Source organism: Pezoporus flaviventris, unplaced genomic scaffold (assembly GCF_033815535.1).
Source record: "Pezoporus flaviventris isolate CSIRO_AGI_PZ_B2104156 unplaced genomic scaffold, CSIRO_AGI_Pfla_v1 ptg000078l, whole genome shotgun sequence".
Lineage (NCBI taxonomy): Eukaryota > Metazoa > Chordata > Aves > Psittaciformes > Psittacidae > Pezoporus > Pezoporus flaviventris.
Genome location: NW_026892626.1, coordinates 18,105,780 through 18,129,333, shown reverse-complemented (window position 1 = coordinate 18,129,333; position 23,554 = coordinate 18,105,780). Strand labels below are relative to the sequence as shown.

Sequence of the window (23,554 nt, the reverse complement as noted above, 5' to 3'; positions counted from 1 at the left end):
CATCTTCCCTTGTACTTTTTAATAGAAGAAAATCTACCAAAGTGAGGCATCAAGAGACCCCCAGCTTCTAGGGGCAAGCTGCAGGGGAGGTCAATGAGAAGGGAGGTTTCCTGTTCAGCTCTGCCCGGTTTTGCCTGTCTTGAAGCAAGGGTGTTAATGCACAACAGCTGCATGGTGGCACAAGGCATCCATCACTGTGCCAAACTACTCTCATACCCCTCCTAAGCGTCTTGTGTGTGCATTAACCAGGAAGGGCTATCAGAGATGTGTCCCTGCACAAGCTTAAGCTTCAGGTTGCTTGAAGAGGAGCATAAGAGGCTTTTCCCCTTAGCACATCACCTCTATGGCAGTCGTGGGATGTGCTAGGCACTAAGGATGGATATGCCTTGGGAGACACCTTTGCCTGGGAATGGCTTGGGAAAGCAGCTGCCCTGGGAGAGCATTGCTGGCCGCAGTCAGGATTGCCATGGTCATACAGGCAGCTGCAGCAGGAAGAAACTCCCTGGAAGAATTTTAAGGCCTTTATGTGGCAGCTTTGTAAAGGTAATTGTAACCCGAAGGTTGTGCTGGAACATTTCTGCCTCGCTGGGCCATTTCCACCGAGGAGCTGGCAGCAGGCAAGCTGCTGAGTGAGGAGTCGGCGTTGCCATATGGAGCTCTGCTCTGGCTGCTTGCTAAAGACAAAATTGTACAGGGCCAGGACTTGGCAGCCCTCCCCCGCAGAGACCACTTGTGTGAATAAATGTTACTCATCGGCGTTACTCAGTGTTACAGGATCTGGCCCGCATTCATAAAGAACAACTGCATTTTGGCCCGGGTTCAGCAAAGCACTCACATATGTGTTCAGTGCGAAGCACACGAGCCATCCCGGTGACTCCCTGGGAGAAATGTTGTGTTTAAACACACTCCTTGCTGGATCTGGGCTTTCATCTGACTTGACTTCTGTGCCCTGAATCTCCCTTGGTTTTCCCAGTGGAAGCAGCCCCTGTGTCAGCAAAGCCTCTCTTTCTGTGTATCCATTGAGTCTGGCTGAGACAGGAGCCTTATAAAAGGGGAGCAGGGGATGTGCTAAAGAAGGATGCACTGGGGAGGCTGAGATAGGCTGGCAGGGCTACATCTTATTTCTGTTGTGAAGAGCAGTGAAGAGGAAGGAAGAAATTTACTGAAACTGCATAACTGGGTATTTAATGATAAAGAAAAAAATAACACAAAAATGGGTTTGATTGAAGCATAAATAGCTGGTGGGAGTTTGTAGCCACAAGCTCCTTCAGAATGTGAGCTCAGAAGATGAGATGAAGAAAGCCTGAGGCACAGGTAATGAAGTCATCCCCGTTGCTATTAGTTGGAGACACTTTGGAAGGGAATCAGACTTCAAGGCTGCAAGTCACAAACCCATCACTCACATCCCAGCCTGGTTCTTTGCTGGCTCCCCGCTGCTTCTTTGAAACCCTGTATTTATCCATGAGCCAGGAGATCCTGAGCGAGCTGGGCTTTCATCTGCATGGAGATGTCTGCTCCTCTGTTTCTGCACTCATCTTTAATCTAACTCAACCAGCTGCAGTGGAGTTACATCAGGGACACATTTGGCCTCCAGTATTGACTCCACACACAAGTGCCAATTTCCCCTTTCGTTTCAGAAACGGGTAGTTAAGGACATTAGCGGGCTGTGTGAAGCGGGACAGCCATCACCCGAGCAAGCTTCAGAAGAGGAAACACTCTTGTACAGTGAGACAAGAACAAATTCAAAAGAATAGAAGGAACTCTTGTTAGATAGGAAGCGCGTTGCCAGGCCAGTGAATCTGGATGTAGTTAGAGAGGTGCACAGTACACAGCAGAAGTCTGTAATATTTGATTCCAGGGATATATATTTCCGGGACAAGTTGCTAGATTGACCTCTAGCGTTCATTTTCTTCAGGGAAAGTTTCTTGATACTGTCCTGTTCTAATCAGGTCTCGTACCTTTGCACTCTGGAAAGGCTTCGGAGGGAAGTTCGGGGGTTTCTAATGGATAAAAGCTTAAAATGTCAGTGTTGGTCTGCAGGCATTTCCTAAGCAGCTGGCTGACAGGCAGCCAGGCGTACACTGGAAATGTTGACACACGATTACCTAAGGAAGGGGCTGGACGCGGTCCTGGCTCTCGGAGGCAATGGGAGGTTTGCCACCGCCGCGCCAGGGCCGAGCGCTCAGCCATGAGATCAAAGGTGTATTTTGACTGGAAAGCTTAGCTTGGATGGGTGGTTGGGATTGCAGCGGTGCTCTGTTCACTGAATTCTGTGGTGGGGGAGAAATCCTGTTTACTCTGAGATCCCAGTTTTCTTTTACAGCCCTCCCCATGTGTCTAGGAGAATTATGTCCCAGGTTTTCACAGACTCATGAAACCCTAGAATGGTTTGGGTTGGACAGGACCTTAAAGATCATCTTAAAGTAGGGACAATTTCTTCTAGACCAGGTTGCTCCAAGCCCCTGTGTCCAACCTGGCCTTGAACACTGCCAGGATGAACAGCTTCTCTGGGCACCCTGTGCCAGCGCCTCAGCACCCTCACAGGGAAGAGCTTCTGCCTAAGAGCTCGTCTTAGTCTCCCCTCTGGCAGGTTAAAGCCATTCCCCTTGGCCTGCCCCTACAGGCCCTTGTCCAAAGCCCCTCTCCAGGTTTCTTGTAGCCCCTTCAGGTATTGGTATGTATTAGGTTTTCCTCCTTAGGAACTGCTCATGAAGCGATTGAGTTTTAGGCTCTGTTGGAAAGTGGAACAACTGAAGGATGGAAGGGTTTTCCCCAGTTTTGTCTCTGGAAAGCACTCATCCCATGTGTCCCAATTGGTATTGTTCAGTATCATGTGTCACAAACTGAAATCCAGATATAATTCATTTGGTTTTGGGGTTTCATTGATTTGAATAGCTGGAAATGTTTGACTGGCAGCCAACCGCTGCTAAATGTCTTGTTTTTCCCTTCCAAAGTGCTCTTTGCCCAGTGTCAGGGAGCTGTCACTGGAACTATTTTTAAATTGTTGTATTTTTCAGTTCCTGATGTTTTGTTGGAAAATACTCCTCATTTGTTTGCTCAGCGAGGGAGGAGGGAATTCTGGTCTTGAGGAAAGTGATGAAAATCCAGTTTCACTGACCTCACTTCAATTATGCTGGAACTGTGTGCGGGAGGAATAACTCTCCGTAGCTGTAAACTTGGAGACTCCAAAAAGAAGCACTTTCTATGTCTGTAGTTTCAGGCTTTAAAATCTTGGGCAATCAAAGCCTGATCTTCAAGAAAAGCAAGGTAGAGTATCACTGTGTGAACAAACTGAACTGAACAGACTTGTGTCAGTGGTTTCAAGCAGTGAATTCCCATATAGGCCTCTTATTCTGACTTTTTGCTATTAAAAAGACACAGGAGGATTAGATCTAGGATATGTTTGTTTGCTAACTATTAGCTAAAATATACCAGCTATTTAGTGACTATCCAGAAGGTCACAGATTTCAATTGTGATGTTTGGTTTGTGCTCAGATTCTGTGATGGTGCTTGGCGTGACCTGATCTCAGTGGACAGGTTGGTGCTGTGGCTTCCTTTCCTTTCTCATTGCTTCCCTGCATGACGTTTCTGATCCACCACTGAGCAAATGTTGCAGAAGGGATTAATTAGTGTTGAAATCGTTAAGAATTGAGCTTGCTGATGAACGGGCATCCAGACCCTGCCTGGGAGAGTGAGAACACTGCCTTCCCCCAGCACGGACCACTGCAAATGCAGTGCTTGCTGCATTCGGGCCCTGCAGATGCCATTCACCTCTGCCTGTGGGGATGGCTGGGTCTGGTTTTAAGCAGTTTCATGTGAATTCATCAGAGAGAACAGGGAGGCTTTGTTGTCTTGAGAGCAGCTGTTGTTTTAAAACACTGTCCTTCCTGGACAGCTGGGAAGAGCAGCACTTGCATGTCCCACACAGATTTACACCTTAAAGAAAGCCTTTTTCCCCTCTTTGCCAGCAATAGGGTTTTCCTCATGCAGAAGAGAGCTGCTGGTATTCCCACCCGTGGTCCTGTTTCCTCACGCACATGTTTAGTGTCTGAGCTGTTCTGTTCATGCTGCTGCTGCACGGATGCACCAGCTTCAGGTCTTGGCATCTTTCCTGCACCAAAGAAGCCAGAATTAGCAGAGATAAGGCAGGAATCAGCCAGGGCTCGTGTTCATTTAAAAGTATCTCTGGGTTGCTGCATTTTCATCTGCTGTAGGAGGTTGTGGTGCTGCTCAGAGCGAGGAAATCCCACTGAAACAGCACTGAGATGACTCCAGTGTTGGGGACCAGGATAGGGGAGACATAGGAAGAAGTGAGATATGCCTGGGGACCAGGATAGGGGAGACATAGGAAGAAGTGAGATATGCCTGGGGACCAGGATAGGGGAGATATAGGAAGAAGTGAGATATGCCTGAGCACCTGCCAGCTGCATCAGCACCTGCATTGCTGCTTCTAAAGATCCATCCATCACTACTCCATCAGCACTCCTGAGTCTCAGCCAGTTCAGGTATCAACCAAAGCCACTGAAGAGTGAATACCTTTAATAATTTGCTGCTTTTAGTGGATTCAGTCAGGCCAATTACCTAAAATTACAGGTCTGCCCTTTTCATTTTACAGATTCTTTAGGTTCTAAGAATGTATAAATGTTCAATGAGGACTCAGTAAATGCTTTGAGCAGCATAAACCTCACAGAGCAAATATTTCTATGTTGCTCTAGCTCTGAAGATCCTATTGAAGATGATTTCTGAAGTGTCCCTGCTAGCACTGGATGGGGACTGGCTTCCTCTGCATGCAGACAATCCTGATCCTCAAGTACCAAATTGCTAAGTGAATTACCAAATGGCATTTGCACTCCTTGACCATGCCAATGAGTGTGATTTAAATAAATCCATTCATGAAGGGCCTAATTAGCAGGGACCGTGCAATTTGCAGGCAGGGATGGGGAAGCCTCTGCTTAATCACACACAGAATCTGGCTGAATGCTAAGCGCTGCTGAAGTGCTGGAGAGTTAAAATCACTCAGACCTTTCAGGAATCAAGCACTAGAGGAGAAAAACACTGAATTAATATTGTTCTCATTCCACAGGAGCTGGTGCTGGCAGTGGAGAGGGGAGCAGGTCCTTGTGTGGTGCACAGCCCTCAGGAAACTGCTGCTGGTCTTCCTCTTGCCTCTGTTTTTCCAGTTGTCAGAGGGAGATAAGGATGCTGATTCCCTGTAGAGATCACTTTGAGGTCAGCTGAGGAGGAAAGCTTGAGTAAGCCGGGTACAAGCTGAGTAACTTGTTTTTGCAGGCTCTTTTCAGTGTTTGTATTAAGAATTCCTAACGTGGAGAATCAGTTGTCTTTGTAAATAGCAGGAGACATTCAGATTAGACATTTGTTTATTATAAGCCCCCCAAAAGATGCCATTTGCTTACAGTAACCTACAGGAGTCCAAATGGCTGTTCCTCATCGTGCCACATGCCATGTGAAGGGCAGAATTCACAGCATCCCTGTGAGACAGGTATGTCAATCAAATGAATTCTTGCCTCAGTACCTGCAAGTTAGAAACTCAGCATCTAATCACATCTCCTAGGGAAAGAACTCTGGTCTCGCATCCAGTGCCTTTGTGTCTCTGGCCAGATCAGTGCAGCCCTTCATGATGGCCCCGATAACAGCTTCCTACCAGGAGCTATCATGGGAAAGTAAAAAGCAGCTTCTTTTCCCCCAATGTAGGCACATTGAAAATGGGAGCGGAACAAAACCACAAAGCATCCTTGTTCTGGTGGCTTTGAAACGAAACAAAGCCTGCAGCCCCGCACTGGGGACACCGCAGCTTGGGTTTCACCTGCCCTTTGTGCCTCTGTGTGAAAAGCAGCTCACCCTGGACAAAGCCTAATGAAAGTGGTGACCACGCTGGGCACCAGATGCCAGCTCGGTTCAGCAAGGCTCCGTTTAAGCGGGTGCTTATGTGCCACCAAAACCTTGCTGAGATAGTAGACAAGCTCAGTGCCTGCGAGCCCATGGGCTGTGATCTTGCTTTTCTCACCCTTGGTGGCAATGGAGAGCTGCAGATCTCATTTCAGTTTCAGTTTACCCTGGTTTACCTTGCAGTCATGGAGGCAAGAACGAAACCTGTACCTTTGCCAGTGTTTTTCAGGCCGTGTATAACTTTCCCTTCTTATCCGATTAGGATCCCAGCACACTCATCATCTTCTGCATGTTCGTTAACTTGACCTAATTAAAACAACAGAGCCAGCAAAGAAAACCCCTGATTCTGCTCACTGGAGGCTTCAACCCTATGGACCCCAGTTAGATCCATGGCTCGTACTGTCTAAAAGGTGACCTAAGCACCCACCCAGCCGGGCTGTCGGCTCTCTGGCATGCCGTTTGTCATCAGCACGGTGCAATTACCACGGGCTTTAGTGGCACAATAAATACGAGAGCCCAGGTGGTGTCCACTTTCAGCTGTTTAATTGGAGAAATGAAAGATCCTGTAAGACACAGTCAACACCGAGGGCTTGTCAGCCTGCACTGAAGCCTTCAACAGCCCTGACCTTGAGGCCATCACACTGCTCACCAGGAGTAAGAGTATTTTATGATGCAGAAGTGAAAAGCATCGATTTTTATAAAGGAAAATCATTCCATATGCAATATAAAGGGACAAAACGGCTCGCTCCAGTCTGAGAAGCTGGGAGTGCTGTCTACCAATCAATACAAATAGTATCTTACACCATCCATTCTAATTCATGTGGAAGACACAGGTTATGATTTCTTTCCCCCCCCTTTAAGAGCTACCACAAGAAAAGATTTAGGGAATGATTCCTCCAAAGCTTTCTGAGATTTGGTTTGGTTTTGGTGTGGTTTTGGAGTTATGATCATAGCAGAAGAAGCCTCACTTTAGACTCATGGGTTGGTGCCTTGGTGGCTTCAAGCTGAGGTGACTTGAGAGCCGCTTGTGACCCTGCTGCATGCATTTGGGGAGGAAGAAGTGTTCCAGGGTCTCCTTTGGGGTAACACTGCAAGAAAATGCAGACGTTGGTCACAGCAGCAGCCACAGATGCAATCGGGAGGTTCACATCAACATCCCGCAAGGAAAACCTCGGGATGAAGCCGCTGCCCCAAGCGGGATGGGCACTGAAGTAAAGCCCCACAGAGCAGAGGGCTCGCAAAGGAAGCGAACCCAAGCTCTGGGCGCTCCTGGACCTGACGCAGAGCCCTCACTGCAGCTGGGGGTGCTCCAGCCCGGTCCCTCTGTGCCCAGTGCCATTGCTCAGGTATGCGCTCAATTTATGGTGAATGGGGTTATTTTTGGTGGCCATCCCCTGATCCGCTGCCCCTCATGGCAGAGCCTGCCCATGGAGGCAGGTCACACGCGGCGGGAAGACGTGAAGGCATTTTCCCGCCAAACGGACCCGCCGCCATTTTGTCTCCCTGTCCCTCACGCCTTCCTCTCAGGGCGCTCCCTTCCCACCCCGGCTGTGTGTCCCCTCCAGTCCCCTCTGTGGTGAGGGCTCCTTCCTGGCACCATCGCTGCCTGTGTGGGATGGCCACCATGTGCTGCTCGGGCTTGGGCAAGGAAAGCCATGATGGTGGTGATGGCACCATGCAAGAGGAATCTCTTGAAGCCTGGCTTTGGGGGTGCAAGCTTGTCTGGTGAAAGGCACCAGCTTGGGGTGGGGTAATGGTGCCAAAGGCTTCCTACTTGTATTTAATATGCTACTTGTATTATACTACTTGTATTTATTGTGACTGGCATGTTCTTTCTCCTTGAAGAAGGTCTGTTCCTGGGTGGTGGTGAGGTAAAGGTCCCTTTGCTCCCTCAGGAGCTCATCCCTGCCTCTGAGGTAAGGAATGGCTGCGACTGCTCGTTGCAGCCTCCCCTGTCAGGGCTGCTTTAAACCCTAAAATACCTCTTAATCTCCCTTGGTTACACGTGTTACCAGTGCTGTGTTCTCTCACTGTGGTGTGAGGTGTGCCATTTAACTGTATTTAACTTCTTCTGAGGGCAGAATATTAACATGCCTTGAAGGGATACTTGAGGTAACCTGTTCCATACCACGGGATGGGAACAGGCTTGCGGGCTTCACTGTAAGGCAAATTTGGGCTATCTTTCTGTGAGTTTAGTTTGAAATGCTCTTTTAGAAGCCACTTCTCAGGTAACTGCTTGCCTCTTTTAATGTGCAGACTGTCAATTTCTGTTCATTGCTACTGCTAGGTTTAACCATTCTCACACAAGGTACAAAGACTGTAAAAGCCATTCAGGACCTTGGTTATGAAGTTTGAACAGGGCTCCTCTGGACAATATCACTTCTCTCATATTAAGGATTTAGACAACTCAATGGATCCTCTAATAGAAAACTAGAATCTGACAGCTATTTGTTAAATATCAATAATGTCTCTGGGGGTATCCATGAACTAATAAGAGGTATTCAGATGGGTTAACAAAGCACCCATGGCCTGACTTGAGCATCCCTAGAGAAGACCTGAGTGTTCAGTAGCTCACAGGAATGCTATGTTGGCAGCTTGAAAATAACCTATTTTTACCAGTTTATTTTAATAAATTCAAAACTTTTCTGCTTTGAGGAAAGAAAGAACTCCCGTTTTCAAGTAGTTTAATATTAAGCCCAAAACCTCAATTAAAGTGGTTTGCAACCCAACACTTTTCTTTCCTCCCATGTAAATGGCCTTTTATATATGAACTGCCTCATTAAATTCAGCTGGATTTCCCAGACGAAGGAGGGTAAATATTTTTCAGAGGCTGGTGCTAATGGAGTCATTTAATGGCAAATAAATAAATCACAATTACAGACCTTTATTTGAGAAGCACAGGTAGAGCAGTTACAGTCAAATTCATAACTTACCTTGCCAAATACAAGCTCCAAAGAATTGTCTGCTTCAGATGGCTGGAAAGTCTTTTTATTGAAAACAGACGCTATTTAGGTCAAAATATTTGTGTTAAAAAATGACTTGTTATTCTCCCTATGAATGGTTTTAAGTGATTTGTTTGGGTTTTTAAAACATCTAAATCAGTTTTCTCAAGTTACAGATCAAGAATGGCTTATTCTAGTTCAACACAGGACTTTGTCGCACTTTCAGATCTGCATCCAAGTCTTGCTCGTCCTGTAAGTCTCATAGACATAGTACTTTTGTTCCCAAATGAAATTGTATATGACTGTATTATATTACTGCAAAATTATGTAATTGATGTATATTTAGATACTAACAGCATTAGTCTAATTGTTAGATATAAAGTACCTTACCTTCTTTGTGCATAAACCAGCAAAATGAAAATTGATGCTGCTGTTGTCCATAGTATGTGGATGCCACAACTATAGATATTGACTGGACAATTCAATGTCTGAAAGTATCAGAGGCTTCTTTGTAATGTTTTAAATGGATGCTGAATTAGTAAAGGCATGTACAGAGTCAGCATTATGTAGTCACAATACATCCATAACCCACAATAGTCTTTCACAACAGGCTATGAACCCAAGTCCTGAAGTCTTTACTTGCATGCTCAATCCCTCTGAGCTAAATAACATAGTCCTGGACTATTCAAACAAAACTCTTGTTGAATGGTATGGCGTTTTACCTGGATAAAAATCTCACAGTTGCATGTCGGAGAGGATCACTTCTGTTCCTTTAGAACAAAAAGCAGGTTTTGTAGTTGTCAGTTTACAAGGAGCTAAGAATTTTGCTTGTAGGAGGACAGGAGAATAAGATTAACTAAAAGGTAAACTTAACAAACAGCAAAGCTTTACGGTTGGCAAATTTGTACAGACGTTTGGATATGATTTCTTTATTGTTGTCTTGATGTGGGTGATGACTATCATCACTGGAGTGTGCTTTAAAATTCACTATTATTCTCTTTGGGTTTTAGATGGTTGAATAAAACCCAGGAAGTCTGAGGAGTGGAATTTTTCATTCTCTGCTCTCCAAGATGTTTTAATACAGGAAGGAGAAGGCTGCAATATTCTCTGTTGCAGTATTTCCCACCATCACTGTGCAGCCCAATAGCAATAAAGTGTCTTCTGAGAGTTCAGTGCTGCTGGGAGCTGGAGCCTGGAGAGCTAAACAGAGGCAGCAGTTCCCCATGGATACCCCATGAGCTGTAGTGTGGAGTTACAGCCCTGTCTCCCTGTGCAGCTTAAAGTAGCTGCCCTGTGGAAGTCCTGATGCTTGTGAAAAGAGCAAAACCAACTTTTCCTATTCCCAAAGCTTTGTGTTTGAGAGGGCAGAATATATCCCTTTTCCCCTCATATATTAAACAACTGAAAGAGAAATCATGGAAAAGGGATGAACTAGGAGAAGGAGGTTTATATCCTCTAAGAGTGGTACTGTATGCTCTTTCTAACTTTTTATAAACTCCTGGTCTCCAGCAAAGTTTGTTTAATCTGTCATTCCCAGTTACTCTCAAATCGAGTGATCCTCTAATTTGGTTAAAAGCATTTATTTTACAAAGAAAACTCATCTTGAGTATTGCAATTAGCAACATATGGAATCATAGAACCACACACTAAAGTAGTTTTACAAAAAGCAATTTACTAGTATCTCCTGGTCGAAAGGTCTGCGTGCGTTTAGGATGTTAAAGCAGCTGAGCGCACATCATTCACAGAATCAAGATATAGTTCTTTTCCCTTGCAGTTTATTTTTTAACAGTGAAATGGATCAAAACCCCAAAAACTTTCAGTGTGTTAATGCTGTAGTCTCATGATCCGGTTGAACAACCTTAAGCAATGCCCTGCCAGAAAAGGCAGGCTGGCCTGCTTCCTCCTGCAGGCAGTTCCGCTCCTCCTCCCCCGGTGCAACTGGTGCTTGTGTAGTTGCACAATGAGCTGATCAAGGAAATGATCTCTGGAAGTTTTTTCTACCCTCTTTCTCCTCTCTCCCTCCCCCCCCCAAATACTTTCCAGCCAGATCACTTCCTTCTCGCAGCTTGCTGTGCAGGCTGAGTGCTAATATGAGAGAGGGGTGAATGTATTTGCAGCAGGGAGAGAGGAGACCTCCTTTGGAAACTACAGATTTCCAACAGCTTAATTCATGTGGAAAGTCATCCTAAAATGTCAGCTCTTTTGACTGGCAGTACAGGGTGTGTTGAACTCTGATCCAATTGAATTTTATTTTTAGGAAACAGAACCAAGAAGAGAAAAATCAAATCCTAATCTAAATCACTGCATGTTGTTTTCAGATATAAAGTATTCTGTTAGGACTTGGAAGAACTAGGATGTTACACTGTTCATTCCCATCACTGTAGGATAAGACAGTTACCTTGCTCCATCTAGTGATTAAAAGTAAATTGGGAACATGAGATCTCATTTCTGAGCACACATCAATATTGTTACAGTCAGCAGGCTGCATGGCTCTGTGAACAGGGCAAAATCCAGCTCGTGTGAGTTACTAAACAGTTACTCTGCCCCTTCTCTTGCTGCGATGAGGAAGTAATGTTTGGAAGGACTTCTGCAGTGCTGCAATGTCAGTCTGGCCTTGCTTCCATACCAGCTTTCACTGCTTACCTCTTTCATCCCAAACTAGCACTGCAATACTCTTCTACTGAGGAGAAGCTTTTTGATTAGAAATCCCACCACCACACAGGTATATATTAGCTATAAATATAAGCTATATAAATAAGATAGAAATGTATCTTTCTCCCTCTGCTCCTAGTAGTTTTGTTTGACAATTGAGACTGGGCTGCTTTTGCATAACAAATACAGGTTTAGCAAAGCAGAATAAGATTGATTTTACTTTGGATCATCCAAAACGTTTATTTCCTACTCTTCCTTTGTGGTTGCTTACGAGAGACAGGCAGCAGGAAAGAGGCACCTGTAGAAATTAATGTTGCTTAGCTGAGGACAGGATAAATAGCCCTCCCTGTGGATGTGCGTGTGTGGATCTCAGTGCTGACAGCAGGGGAAACCTTGGATGCTTAACTGCAAAATAAATCCTGTCCAGACTTTTCACGGTGCATTTAAGGAGATCTGAGACCTGTGCAGAGAGCATGAAAAAACATGATTGCTGCCTACCTGAGGAGAGATTGCTGTAGAACAGCCAAAATAGTGAATGTTTGGGGTGAACTTTTGTCCTCCCATTGTCTTTACAACCAGAACCAGATGTGTTTCTTTTAATATTTTTATTAGTCACTCTTTTTTTTTATTCAGGGAAAATTGTATGTTTGTGTTTTAGGTCTCAGTTCATATGCCATTGTGGAATAAATAGATTAACATGATTACTAGTCAGAAACATGTTTATTATCATCAGTAGAGTACAAGTCCACGGAATCTACTTCATCACATACATCTGTGTTTAATACTTGTATTCTATAATCTTTTTATTTTTCAGAATGTAATCGGTGTGGTTATTGGGAAAACAGATGTCAGAGGCTTTCCAGACAGAAAAAGTACAGTCCCTTTTAACTGGTTTTACTTCATTTTCTTATACAGTACAATTTGGCATCTATGACTAAAATCAACATTTAAATGATAAACAGACTTCTTACTGTAAAATGTATAGAGTAAAAATGCAAAAAAGAAATGTGTGTGTGTTTGGAAACCAAGATGAAAGAGCAGCATCAGTTTGGCTAAACCTTATCAATTAGACTTTGCTTGGAAAAACTCCATTATGGAAGTGTTTCAGGGTCTGAAGAAGATAGTGCTGGTATGGACCCACTGATAGAAATAGTGCCAGAATTGATCTGGGCCCTTTGTGTTCATTCTCTCTTAAAACAGAGATGTTAAGGAGATGTTTTGAGGAGTGAAACAAGTAATTTCTGGTCTGAGTAGCGCCAGCTTCATCTTATTGTATGCTCCTAAAGAAAAAATGTGTGTAACACATTGTTAACCCAGCATTAGCTGGAAACTGAAGCAACGTATCTACAGCTCAGGGTTCATATAGACACTGTTAGGAAGTATCTCCAGTCCTAGAGAGCTGTTCCAGCCCTATGTGAAGGGCTCCCTGGCACCATGCATAGCTGCCCTAGGGATGAATTAGAAGGAAGTCACCATTGTCACCAGGGACACTTCTACATAGTGTGAAAAGTGTATTTGTATTTGTGCCTCCACGGGACTGTCATCAGATTATGCTTACTCTGTGGATCACTATACAGTTTTCCTTGATAATTTAAAATAACATATTGCATAATGCTGTATGATGGGAAGCTGGAAGAGAAAAGAGACTGACACCCTCTTAACCCTGAACTTCCCATAGAGCTGGAAACACTTTGCTTTATTCATTTAAACCCCTGGACAGCGATGCTGCCTGGGGTCTGCAGCCTGGTATGCCATCGTGGTGGTGTCTATGTTATTGTGGTGGCCTTAGAGCACAGGCATCTCAAGATGTGAGCACAGCCATATCAGAACAGCCTACCTGCTGCAAAATTTAGGCTACTGCATACACTGGTTCATAGTATTGTTTCATGCATTAGTCCTGGTTCTGCGTTTGCCTTGAATGCACTGGATGCTCTTTTATTTCTCGTCATTGGATCTGTAAGTTTATGTGGTGCTGCCCCAAATTAAGTGAATGTCTGCATGGATGGGATCGTGCAGGTAAAACCTGAGCACGAGTAGTACAACCCCATTCATGAACACCAGTGTGTTTACTGAACAGTCTGCTGACCTCTAGTGGGACTCTCTAGAATGCGGGCTGTAAATTCATGACAAAACTCAGGAAAACGTCCAAATAGCAGGTGATAGCCATATATTCCAGATTGAAATCAAGCTGTGCTAACGAACTGTAACAGTGCTGTTTATTTTTGCAGACATTGGGTCTGAAAGATACACCTTCAGTTTTACTATTCGTGATTCACCAACTTACTTCATAAATGTAAATTCTTGGGGCAGAGAAGAGTACATTAGATCCCTTTCGGAAAGCTTCAGAGTTGGTGACTGTGGTAAGTTGGAGTTTATTCTTAATGGTTTCTTTTGAATGTATTTTGGGTATTTTTTTTCCAGTACATCAGTGTTATGAGTTTGTGGTTTTGCTCTATTTTTCTCTGCGGACTCAGAAAACATTCTAATTGGAAGCAAATTGTTCAGTTATGTTAAGTATAAAGAGGAAAGGAATAAGATTCCAAGTATTTAAATTCAAAATCAGTAAATATGTCAACAAAAAGAGTAGACACAAACCACTGAATGCAGCCACCCAGAACCTACCTAGAGTTAACGATCTATTTGGTTCTTATAAATGATGAAAAATGAACTCTCTAAAGTAGTTTGATGTTCTGTTTTGTCTTCATTTAGTTTTGGATGTGACTATGATTGTTCATAAAAACACAACAAAAATCATATACGTTTATAGTATGTGCTTTTATCTTGTTAATAGAAAGACTTTGCTGCCCATGGTTGGTAGATCAGAGTGTTTGGATAAAAACTTGAGTACACACATGAGAACTTGGTGTTGGTTTGTTTCCATTCGGTGTCCTGAGGACTCCTGTGGGAGTCTGGATATAATATTGGCTGTCTGGACAGATACAGTTTTCAGAATGAAAACATTTGGCAGCAGTTATTGCACGTACCTTTTCCATTATCAACCTTGAAAACAGCCATTCTTGAAAGCATCTCTCTTTATATCTATGTTCAGTTTTCTAACATTACTTATCAATGGTTTATTTTAGTTACAATTGAAAATCCTTTAATTCAGTCAAAGGAAGCAGAAAGGGAAGAAAAATTCAACCCTGTAACTCCTAGGTAAGTTTAAAGCAGAGACTGGTAGTTCTTTCCAGAAAGATCCAAGTTAATACTTGTTTTAGTTGCCGGGGTTTTGGGGTTAGTTATGTTACGTAGCTGTACCTTCCTCCTTGTATTCAACTATCTGTGGTCAAATATCTCAAGGAGAATATATTTCTCAGTATATGGTCATAAAGTAACAATGCTCTGTGTAACTAAAAAGAGTAAATTTAATTCTTTGAGTAAAGCCTACTAAAACTGTTTGAAATTGATGTACTTATGTTGCCTTTCAGTGTGTTCTGTACAATCTGAACCGTTTGAAGCAGTATATGAAATTAAAATTTTAAGTAATAATTTAGATATTTTTAGTTTCATTTATATAGCTAAGATACAGACTAAACACCTGTTCTTAGGGTTTTTTTCTTAATTGGTCATATTATAATATTTGTAATCACATGTCATGCATAAGAATATTGTATATATGCATACAAAATTAGGAAGTAAGAAGTTTTATGTCCCAGTTTGTTGAGCATCTCTAAGCATTGTAGCAAATGTGCAGCTGTGAAAGTTATACTCACTTTCTGGCTAAGCAGAAAGAAGTAAAAGAACAAATGTGAGATAGAAATTTGACTGAGGGAAAGTGCTCCTCTTAAATCTATAGATTTCATAATCATTTTTAAAATATATTTATCCTGAAGACATCAACTATATCTTATTTCTGCTGGCTAACAGCATGTCATAAATATTCCTGAGGTTATGGAGCTATTACTTTTGAAAGCACCTTACCAAATCCAGTCTGACTGTAGTTATGTCACGATGCCAAAACCTCTCATTACCTGGATTACAGACATTTCAGAACTGATTTTATTTTTAGTGGTTGATAAAGGCTGAAAGGTTTGAAATATATATTGTACATTGCTAGCAATTCATGCTGGCTTTTCAATTCTGTGTATAAAGTACATGATAATAAGTTTTCCGTCAGAGAAAGGTATATAGTTTTACTTTAGAGCAAATTAATTCCAACTTTTCCACATCTTTAAGGAAAACACTAGACAAACAAACCAGCAGTTATTTCCTCATGTGAACTGAATGAACACTTTACACTGTTGATACCTTGGTGAGTGAAATGTTGATCCATGAGCTTTGTTTTGTGTATACTATCTAGTTGCTACAAACTAATCCTCAGTGAAAACCATTCCGTCGTCCGAACGTTTTCCTGTTATGAAATGGACACCAAGCTGCTTTCTCTGCTGCATCTGCCTGTCAAGGAGCCTCAGGATTATTATTCACTGGGTGATATCATTGCAAATGGACAAAGCCTTGATGGAAGGATCCTTAATCTGCTTGCAGCTGTCATGTCAGTAAGTTCAGGAGGCACAAGAATCATGTTTTTCTACGGTACCATGGGTAACTTACTGTTTGGTTTGGGTTTTTTAGTGGTCTACAGGGTTTTAACTCTCTCCCCCTCCCCCCCCCCCCCCCTTTTTTTAACTCTTCTATTTTCTCAGTTATTACTTTCATTCTCCCAAACACTTGCTAGAGGAAAAAGTGACTTTCCTTTTCTTCTTAAAGGTTGGGGAGCCAAAGTATTTCATGACTTCAGACAAAAGGAAAGGTCAGAGGTGTGAAGTAAAGCTGTATGATGAAACAGAGATGTCTTTTCCAATAGTCTGGTAAAATGGTTTTCTTTCAATTCATTGAAATACACAAAATAATGCAAAAGTAGGTAAAGAAATTAACTGTAATACATACTGCTACCACACTGTTAAATCTATGGTTATTTGAGTGGCAACTCTGATGTACACTGAACAGGGGCTCAAAAAAGAGATTCATTAGACTGACCTTAAATATATTGTCTACATTTATGACCTGCTGACAGACTGTGAGCTCAATGATTGCAAAATGAAGCTTAGTTCCAAATAGTTACATTTCTTAATGTGGAAATTTGAACCAATTCAGGCAATGGCATTTAAAAACAGCTGCAAAGGCAACATGCCTTCCACAAACTAGGGGGGGAATGAGGAACATGCTTCAGTTTTGAAGCCAAGCAGAATGAACAAGTGGAATAGATAGAGGCTGGAAGAGTTTTTAAGTGTTTAAAATAACACAGAAACATTTTGATGCTACTTTGGCCATACTGTCACACTGTATTGCATTTACAAACATGGCTATGTCTATACCACTTATCCATGTATATAGTGACTTGTTTACACAGAAATATTTGCATTTTGCCCATTGTTTGCTCAATAAACCTATGGCTTATCTCTGTGCAAGGGTATGTGGGCACTCAATTGCAGTGGGTTTGCTGTTTGTTGGTGAAAATGACCTTTGCTCCCTAGGTAGAAATAGCAAGATAGCATTGTGTTCTGTGGCTGAGTCACAAACTCTATTATCAGACCATGTAAGGCTTAACATAGTTAATGTATACACACAAACACACATAAGCATCTATGGTGTGAAGTTTGCTTGCCCTTGAGCTGCCACTGATGTTAACTTGCAGCAGCACCTCCAACAGTCTTGTTTCAGTGCTGGTATGTGGTGATACAGAGCTGTACACCTCAGAAGTGCTCAGAAGCAGAGACAAGTTGGGGTTACTGTGGTTCCCCTCAGCTGTGTACTTTGCACACTAGTGGAGTCCTTGGTAGAGTCAGAGATTCAGGAAAAACTTGAGCAACAGCACTGTAGTGAAGAGATCTCAGAGGCTGCCACTGAAGAGGTGCCTGAGTGATGTTAAATGAAAAGCAAGTATCTTAAATCCTTTTCCAAGGGTTAAGAAAAAACCCACCAGAACAGAACTGTGCTTTGGCAGTGTTCTTGCCATCCAGACTGATGAGAAATGGAATGAGATTTCATCAAGGGGCCTAACAATCAAATTATCATTCTTGAGGGATGCCACTGACCTCACTCAAGTCTCATCATCCACAGCTACAAGGATTCCAGTGCTGGAAAGCTGGCTGAATGTCTGGCCCAGTGATGTGAGCAATCGGCTTGTACCCACAGAAGAGGCGCAGCTGATGAGCAGTTATTTTAACTGTGATTTTTTTTTAGTTAGAAATTACTGTTGCCCAGGCTCTGAAATACAGTATTTTTCCAGGTTTATTCTGTATTTAATGATTTTGAACAATCTAATAACCCTTTATCCTGTTTGGCACAGAATAAAATAGGGACTGTGTTAGACTGTACATAAGGCATCCTGGCTGGCTGCAAACTAGATGCCTGTGGCTACACCTGGCATTTCATTTGTGTGTCCATGTAACAAGGGAGTTTTATCCCCTTTGATCAACTCAGTTATACCTGTATTACTTAGTGGTTAAATACGTAACAGTTTCAGTGCTGTTTCAAAACTGTTTTCATGCATTAACTTTTTTTTCATGTAGTTGGGATAATGAATCCATCCAGCTTGCACAGAGTTGGATCCCACAAGAAACAGGTGAAATAGTCCGGCTTTTGTGGTTTTTTACTGTAGTTCTTCACATGATACCTATTTTACAATAACATCTTGGTGGTTTTTTTTGTGCACAGTGATATTTGCATCAGATGTGAGGATAAATTTTGACAAATTTAGGAACTGTATGAGTGCAACTGTGATATCAAAAACCATCATTACAACTAATCCAGGTAAGAGCTGGGGCAGTAATCATTTCAGGCTAGAATGCAGGGATAAATTGATTTGAGGCCTGATTTTTCCTGCGTGCTTGCTTCAGAAATCTCCCTGCTTCTTGCCAAGTAGTGACCAATGCTTTTAGCTTCCCCTGTTCTATCTTTTATTTGTTTTATTATTTTATCTAAGGAGCCTTCATATATGCCATATTAAAGTAATAAAGAGAAAAGCATCTCTTGGCTCATTCCAAGGGACCATGCGTTGGTGCTACCAGCATAAGTTGTAAAATATAATTATGTTGACATTTTTACATTCTACATATACTAATAGCTTTAAAAAATCCATTTTTCAAGAAACAGCAGAAGCAAATGTTCTCTTCAGCTTCATAAAAGACAGCGCACAATCGGGAGGCTTGTATGACAAAGTGATGCAGCAGTCAAAAGACTCTGTTAACTGTAAGCATGGATCCAAACACTTTGATTTTGCTGAACTCTAGCATAGCTTCATAATGCAGCTGAAGTATCAGGTTCTTGCTCTGTGTGCTCATAGAAACAAATCTGAGGTGGCTGAATATTTAAAGTTTAGACTGTTGTTACTAGGGATGTCCCTTTTATCATCAGTTCTGTATCTTCAGGGTTCGTGTCTATAACAATAAGTACAAAAATGGAGATGGAAAGTTTATGTCAAACTCATTTTGAGAGATACAAAGATGTAGTAGTAGACATTTTCCTATTTCTAGTCCCCTTTTGTTTTACTTTTTGTCCCTAAACAATAAGCCTGCTTCAAAAGGGGGGGTGGGAATGGGACTTTTCTGATTCTTTAGGTCAAATCCTTTCCTTTTTATTCCCTCAAGATCCTTTTCTGTTGTTGCTCTTCTGCATAGTTTCTTTCTCAGATGCACTTAACATGTCTTTTAAACTTCTAGTGGAGACTATAGTTGATGTTTATACTGTGGAACAGCTGAAGGAAAAAGCTTTACAGAGTGATGTGAAACTTGAACCCGTCTATGGAGTTATTTATGGCTACATTTCTACGCTGAACATTGATGATGATGCATCTAAAGTTGTGCGCAACAGATGGTAAGCAACTGCCCCTGACTTAAATCTTTATTAAAAAGTGCTTGTCCATCCTCCCCTGATCTAAATTAGATAGAACAGTACTTTAGTCCAGTTCCAGACAAGGAATTAAACTACTCTGGAGGATGCCGTATGCATATCTGCTGTCTAGACTTCCAGAAGTAGCAAGGAAGAGCTGGCTTTATGAATGACTTGCTGTTTTGTTCCTAGAGGAGTGAAGGAGAAGGAGGCCATTTTGACTCAGACTTAAAAGTTTAGAAGATGAAGAATTTCTTTAAAGATTAAAAGTCTCTTGGAAAATCTCAGTCTAGAAAACAATTTCAACCAAGGAGGAAATGCTTTAATATATGTATTAATTATCTTCTTATGTTTCAGTTCAACGTGTCGTTTCATAGTGAATGAAATGTCAAACACATGTACTTTCTGCAGTGATATCTCTTCAGACTTAAAGTCAGTTTTTGCAAGCTTTGAGATACTCGTTGATGTGACAGATCACACAGGCACTCTTTATTCTTGCTCCCTGTCTGACTGTGTAGCTGAGGAAGCATTAGGATGCACAGTAAGTGGAAAGGAATTAGGTTGTTCTGATTTGTTCTGAGCTGTGAAGCTGGATGAAAATTACAGATGCATGTAAATGTTCTTTGTGTATATGTGTGTGTACTGGTTAAAAACTGCATGTATATATTAATATACACCCTCCCACCCATGGCTTTTTAACAAATCAAAAGTTAAAGTCAGTAGTTGCTAAGAAGAAATGTGTTAAATATAAGAGTGAACACCCTGAATACTGCTTCATTTTCATTAATTCACACTTTGCTGAGAACACATTTAGAATTCCCTTTGATTCTTGGACACCCTGCAATTTATCCTGATTAATCTGACTTTCTTGGTAGATATATCACACCAAACACCATGTTAAATAGAAAAAATACAGCTTAGAAATGCCTAAAAATACGCAAAATGCTCTTTTCACCACGATTTTGTTACAGAGCTGTTGTTCTAATTGTATGCTGAGGAGGTGTTCTGTGCTGTCCTGTTGTTAACAGGTCCAGGAATTCCTCACTCTAGCAGAGGGCAAGAAGACTGCATTGAAATGGAAACTTCTTTTGGAACGAAGCAAGATTTATTTTAAAGTTAGTATCTGAGGTTAATTGAAAGCAGGGGCTGTTTCCCAGCAGTATATTCAGTACTGAAAAATGCCATGTCGATTCTGCTGAACTCTTAAAAACTAGGATTAGGTTTTGCACATATTCTGAACATTCCAAGTAAATAGTCATACTTCCAGCATTAGAGGATGTCCCTGCAGGATCAGATGTATCCAGGCCTCTTCCAGGCAAATTAGGGAAGACACAAACTGCTCTTGGCCAGTACTTATTCAGGAGCTGACTTTCCAAAAGTACATGTGATTTATGCTCAGTAATGATTTTTACTCATGATTTTATACATGACTTTACTCAGCCACTGACTTCTATGGCTACAGGTTTATAACAAATAAAGTTAACAGTATCAGTTGGCAAGAATAAGGTGCAGTCAATATATGTAACAGATTGTTTGTGGGGTTACCCAAGTATACTGCTCAGTTACCTGTATTTTTGGAAATAATGTGATTAAGTATGTTTAAAATCTGCAATTCTCCTTAAAGCAGCAATGACATTAGGCTCACACACCTGGAGCAACTGCTAAAAGATCTGTCCTTATTTGCAATGTCCTTTACTTTTTTAATTGCATTGCTGTACTGGGGTCCTTTTCCATAGAACTGCCTGTTCTAGGATAACTCTAATCAACTGGCACTGGAACTGGTGAGCCACTGGCACAGGTTGCCCAAAAAAGTGGTAAATGCTCCATCCTTGTCAGTGTTCCAGGCCAGGTTGGACGGGGCTTGGAGCAACCAGAGTGAGGTGTCCCTACCCATGGCAGGGGGTTGGAACTGATGATCTTAAGGTCCTTTCCAACCCAAACCATCCTATGTTTCTACAAAATATTTATAACCAAATCTGTCAATGAAACATGCTGTGTGATATTTAAAGATAGTATATTTCAAGTGCTATCCAGCAGTAAAAACAAAGATCCTTTCTTATTTTTGCAGGTTACTGTGTCACCCAGCTGGAGAACTGGAATGAAAATAAATGTTCTTTCATGCAAACTGGCAGACCCTATAGAGGCAAGTCAAACCTTGCTCAGGAAAGAGATTGGAAATAAGAGATTATGCCATTAATAACAGCGAGGAAAAGACTTCCATCACTGTATTATTAGAGGTAGAATGCTGCTGTCATATTTTCTAAGTAGGAGGAACACACATTACTTATACCTGTAAGTGGGCTTCTGTGTTCATCCTTTTCAGGTGATTGTACTTTAAGAAGTGTACTAGGGCCAGCTAGAGCAAAGTTAGTTCTGCTGAATTCAACCCCTTGCAAGGAGGGTGGAAGCTTCCTCTACTGTTAGAGTATCTCTGAAAGAATCAGAAACAACAAATAGTAGGAGACAGGTCTGTTGGAGTGCTGTGTTTTAAACTGCCTTGCTACTTACATGTTACTTCTGTGTTAGTTCAGCAAATAAAGACCCACTTTCAAATACTGCCTGGGTTTGTGGTTCATGTCCGTGAGTCCAAACTGGCAACTGTAGAGGCTTGGAACTAGCCCTCATGTTTCAAGTCTGCTTTTCTTTAGGGCAGACTAAGTCTGATTAAAACAGTCATCAGTTACAGAGGTCTCCAACAAAGGATCAAGCTCAAGACTATAAGCAGCAGAGAAGAAAGGACTCTCCTTCAGCAGGATAGTTGTTCTTAGCTGAACATGAAGAAACAGGTATGCATATTTTGCCTTTCTCCATGTATTTTCTCCTATTTTTAACCTTATTTCTGTCTCTAGCTTTCCCTACAGCTGGTGTATTTACTACATTCACCAGTCTTCACCTTCCATCAAGAATTCGTCTATTTCAAATAGTGGAAGATACCTTCGCCCTTCTCTTGCAAAGCATCTGTTAGGCTGGAATGCCCAGAGACGCTCAGACCACCCCTAGTGCACTACTACTCATTAAAGCAACATGGCAGAGAAAAAAACTACTCCAGCAACAGTAAGTTTGACAAGCAATCCACCAAGATTGCACCCCCTGCTCATGGAAGTGGGAACAAGGGATGAAATGCGCAAAGAAGCAGTGTCATCATTGGGTCACTGCATGCCTCCTGTTGCAGCAATGAACAGCTTCAACATTTTCCAGCCATAACAGCTAAGCTTCTGAAGGGAATGTTTCTAATCACTGTAATCCCACCTCAGCTCCTCTGCCCATACACCGTGCCAAGGACTAAACTGGAAATGATGCTGCTATTGCCACAGACAGTAATGTTTGATAGGTGAAGAAACAGAAATTGTACAGAAAGTGAATTTAATCCTTCCCCTTTCAGAATTACTCACCCTCATCTCCCAGGCTCAGCCCAGCTCTCTTGGCCTGACTTTGCTGGGCCCAGCTCATTGAGTTGCAATGAATTGGGACCACTGCTGACAGAGGCAGGCTTAAATCATGGGGTGCTTTGGGTCCCGTGAGCCAGGGGCTGGGGCTGTTTGGATATAACCACTCAATGTTTCAATTGGCTTCAATTCCTCAGGATTCCTTTGGACAAAACCTGAATCCTGTCAGCAGCACTCAGGCCTCATCACACCAAGAACTTCTGCAAGTGCTTCAAGCCATTGATGTGACTCAAAACACAGTGAACTGTTGGTATGTTTGCATGACTGGTGCCTGGCACAGCGCATGCAGGCAGCCAGAAGCAAGTTGACAGCAAAATGTCTATTTTACCTACCCAAAACATTCTGCTTTCTTTTCCTCAGGTAATTTGCAGCATCCTGGACCACGCTGCCTGTCTTTGGGCTAATTTTCTCTATAAAACTCTCCAAATGCACTTTTAAAACCAGAACTTTCCTAGCGGTTAAGATCTCCTGCCAAGACATGGAAGCGTTTAACTTTGGCGTTTGGTACCTAAAATAACCCATCTGGTTTTGTCTGCAATTAGTCAGTTCTGTTCAACCCTTCAAAATGGTAAGTTTTGAAGTTTAGGGGGGAGGGATTTAATTACATTTTACCACCTAACTCTGTTACTCCTTTGAGTTGAAAGAGAACTCGCTGACATGCAGCGGTGAGGAGCGTTCCATCAGCTGGAGTTTGGAAACGGGAAGTTACACAGTGTGGCTTTTTACAGCTGGGCATGTTTAGAAACTCCAACTGCTGCCTTGTGTAAGAAACAGCAA

General features: G+C 42.2%; 3 protein-coding genes across 6 annotated transcripts in view; 2 read left to right on the top strand and 1 right to left on the bottom strand.

Moving 5' to 3' along the window:
• Positions 1 to 2,167, top strand: part of MSRB1 (methionine sulfoxide reductase B1) — a 68,863-nt gene extending 66,696 nt beyond the window's left edge. Inside the window, exon 5 of the transcript XR_009746986.1 lies at positions 2,157 to 2,167. The gene's annotated coding sequence lies outside the window, so the exon portion shown is untranslated. The remainder of the gene's footprint in view (positions 1 to 2,156) is intronic.
• The window catches only part of LOC133279790 (uncharacterized), a 188,526-nt gene that overhangs the window by 49,198 nt on the left and 115,774 nt on the right, over positions 1 to 23,554 (bottom strand). The gene's annotated exons all lie outside the window — the stretch shown is intronic.
• On the top strand, positions 7,703 to 21,887 carry MEIOB (meiosis specific with OB-fold). 4 transcript variants are annotated; one of them, XM_061473940.1, is made up of 14 exons: positions 7,703 to 7,823; positions 9,026 to 9,101; positions 12,316 to 12,373; positions 13,730 to 13,861; positions 14,585 to 14,657; positions 15,802 to 15,997; positions 16,209 to 16,309; positions 18,014 to 18,066; positions 18,159 to 18,254; positions 18,591 to 18,692; positions 19,163 to 19,316; positions 19,689 to 19,872; positions 20,360 to 20,446; positions 21,400 to 21,887. In XM_061473940.1, exons 2-14 carry the CDS (start codon positions 9,033 to 9,035, stop codon positions 21,526 to 21,528), a joined length of 1,434 nt encoding a protein of 477 aa, XP_061329924.1. In that variant the 5' UTR covers positions 7,703 to 7,823; positions 9,026 to 9,032; the 3' UTR covers positions 21,529 to 21,887. The 4 variants fall into 4 exon arrangements, with proteins under 4 accessions (XP_061329924.1, XP_061329922.1, XP_061329925.1 ...); XM_061473938.1 differs by having other exon boundaries at positions 9,010 to 9,101; XM_061473939.1 differs by having other exon boundaries at positions 7,744 to 7,823; positions 9,020 to 9,101.

Excerpts from the sequence above, each read along its gene's own strand:
- MEIOB (XM_061473940.1), top strand. The coding sequence starts at position 9,033 with ATGGCTTATTCTAGTTCAACACAGGACTTTGTCGCACTTTCAGATCTG. Across the intron at positions 16,310-18,013 it reads ATGTCTTTTCCAATAGTCTG|TTGGGATAATGAATCCATCC; the intron begins GTAAAATGGTTT and ends TTTTTCATGTAG. Across the intron at positions 19,317-19,688 it reads AAAGTTGTGCGCAACAGATG|TTCAACGTGTCGTTTCATAG; the intron begins GTAAGCAACTGC and ends CTTATGTTTCAG.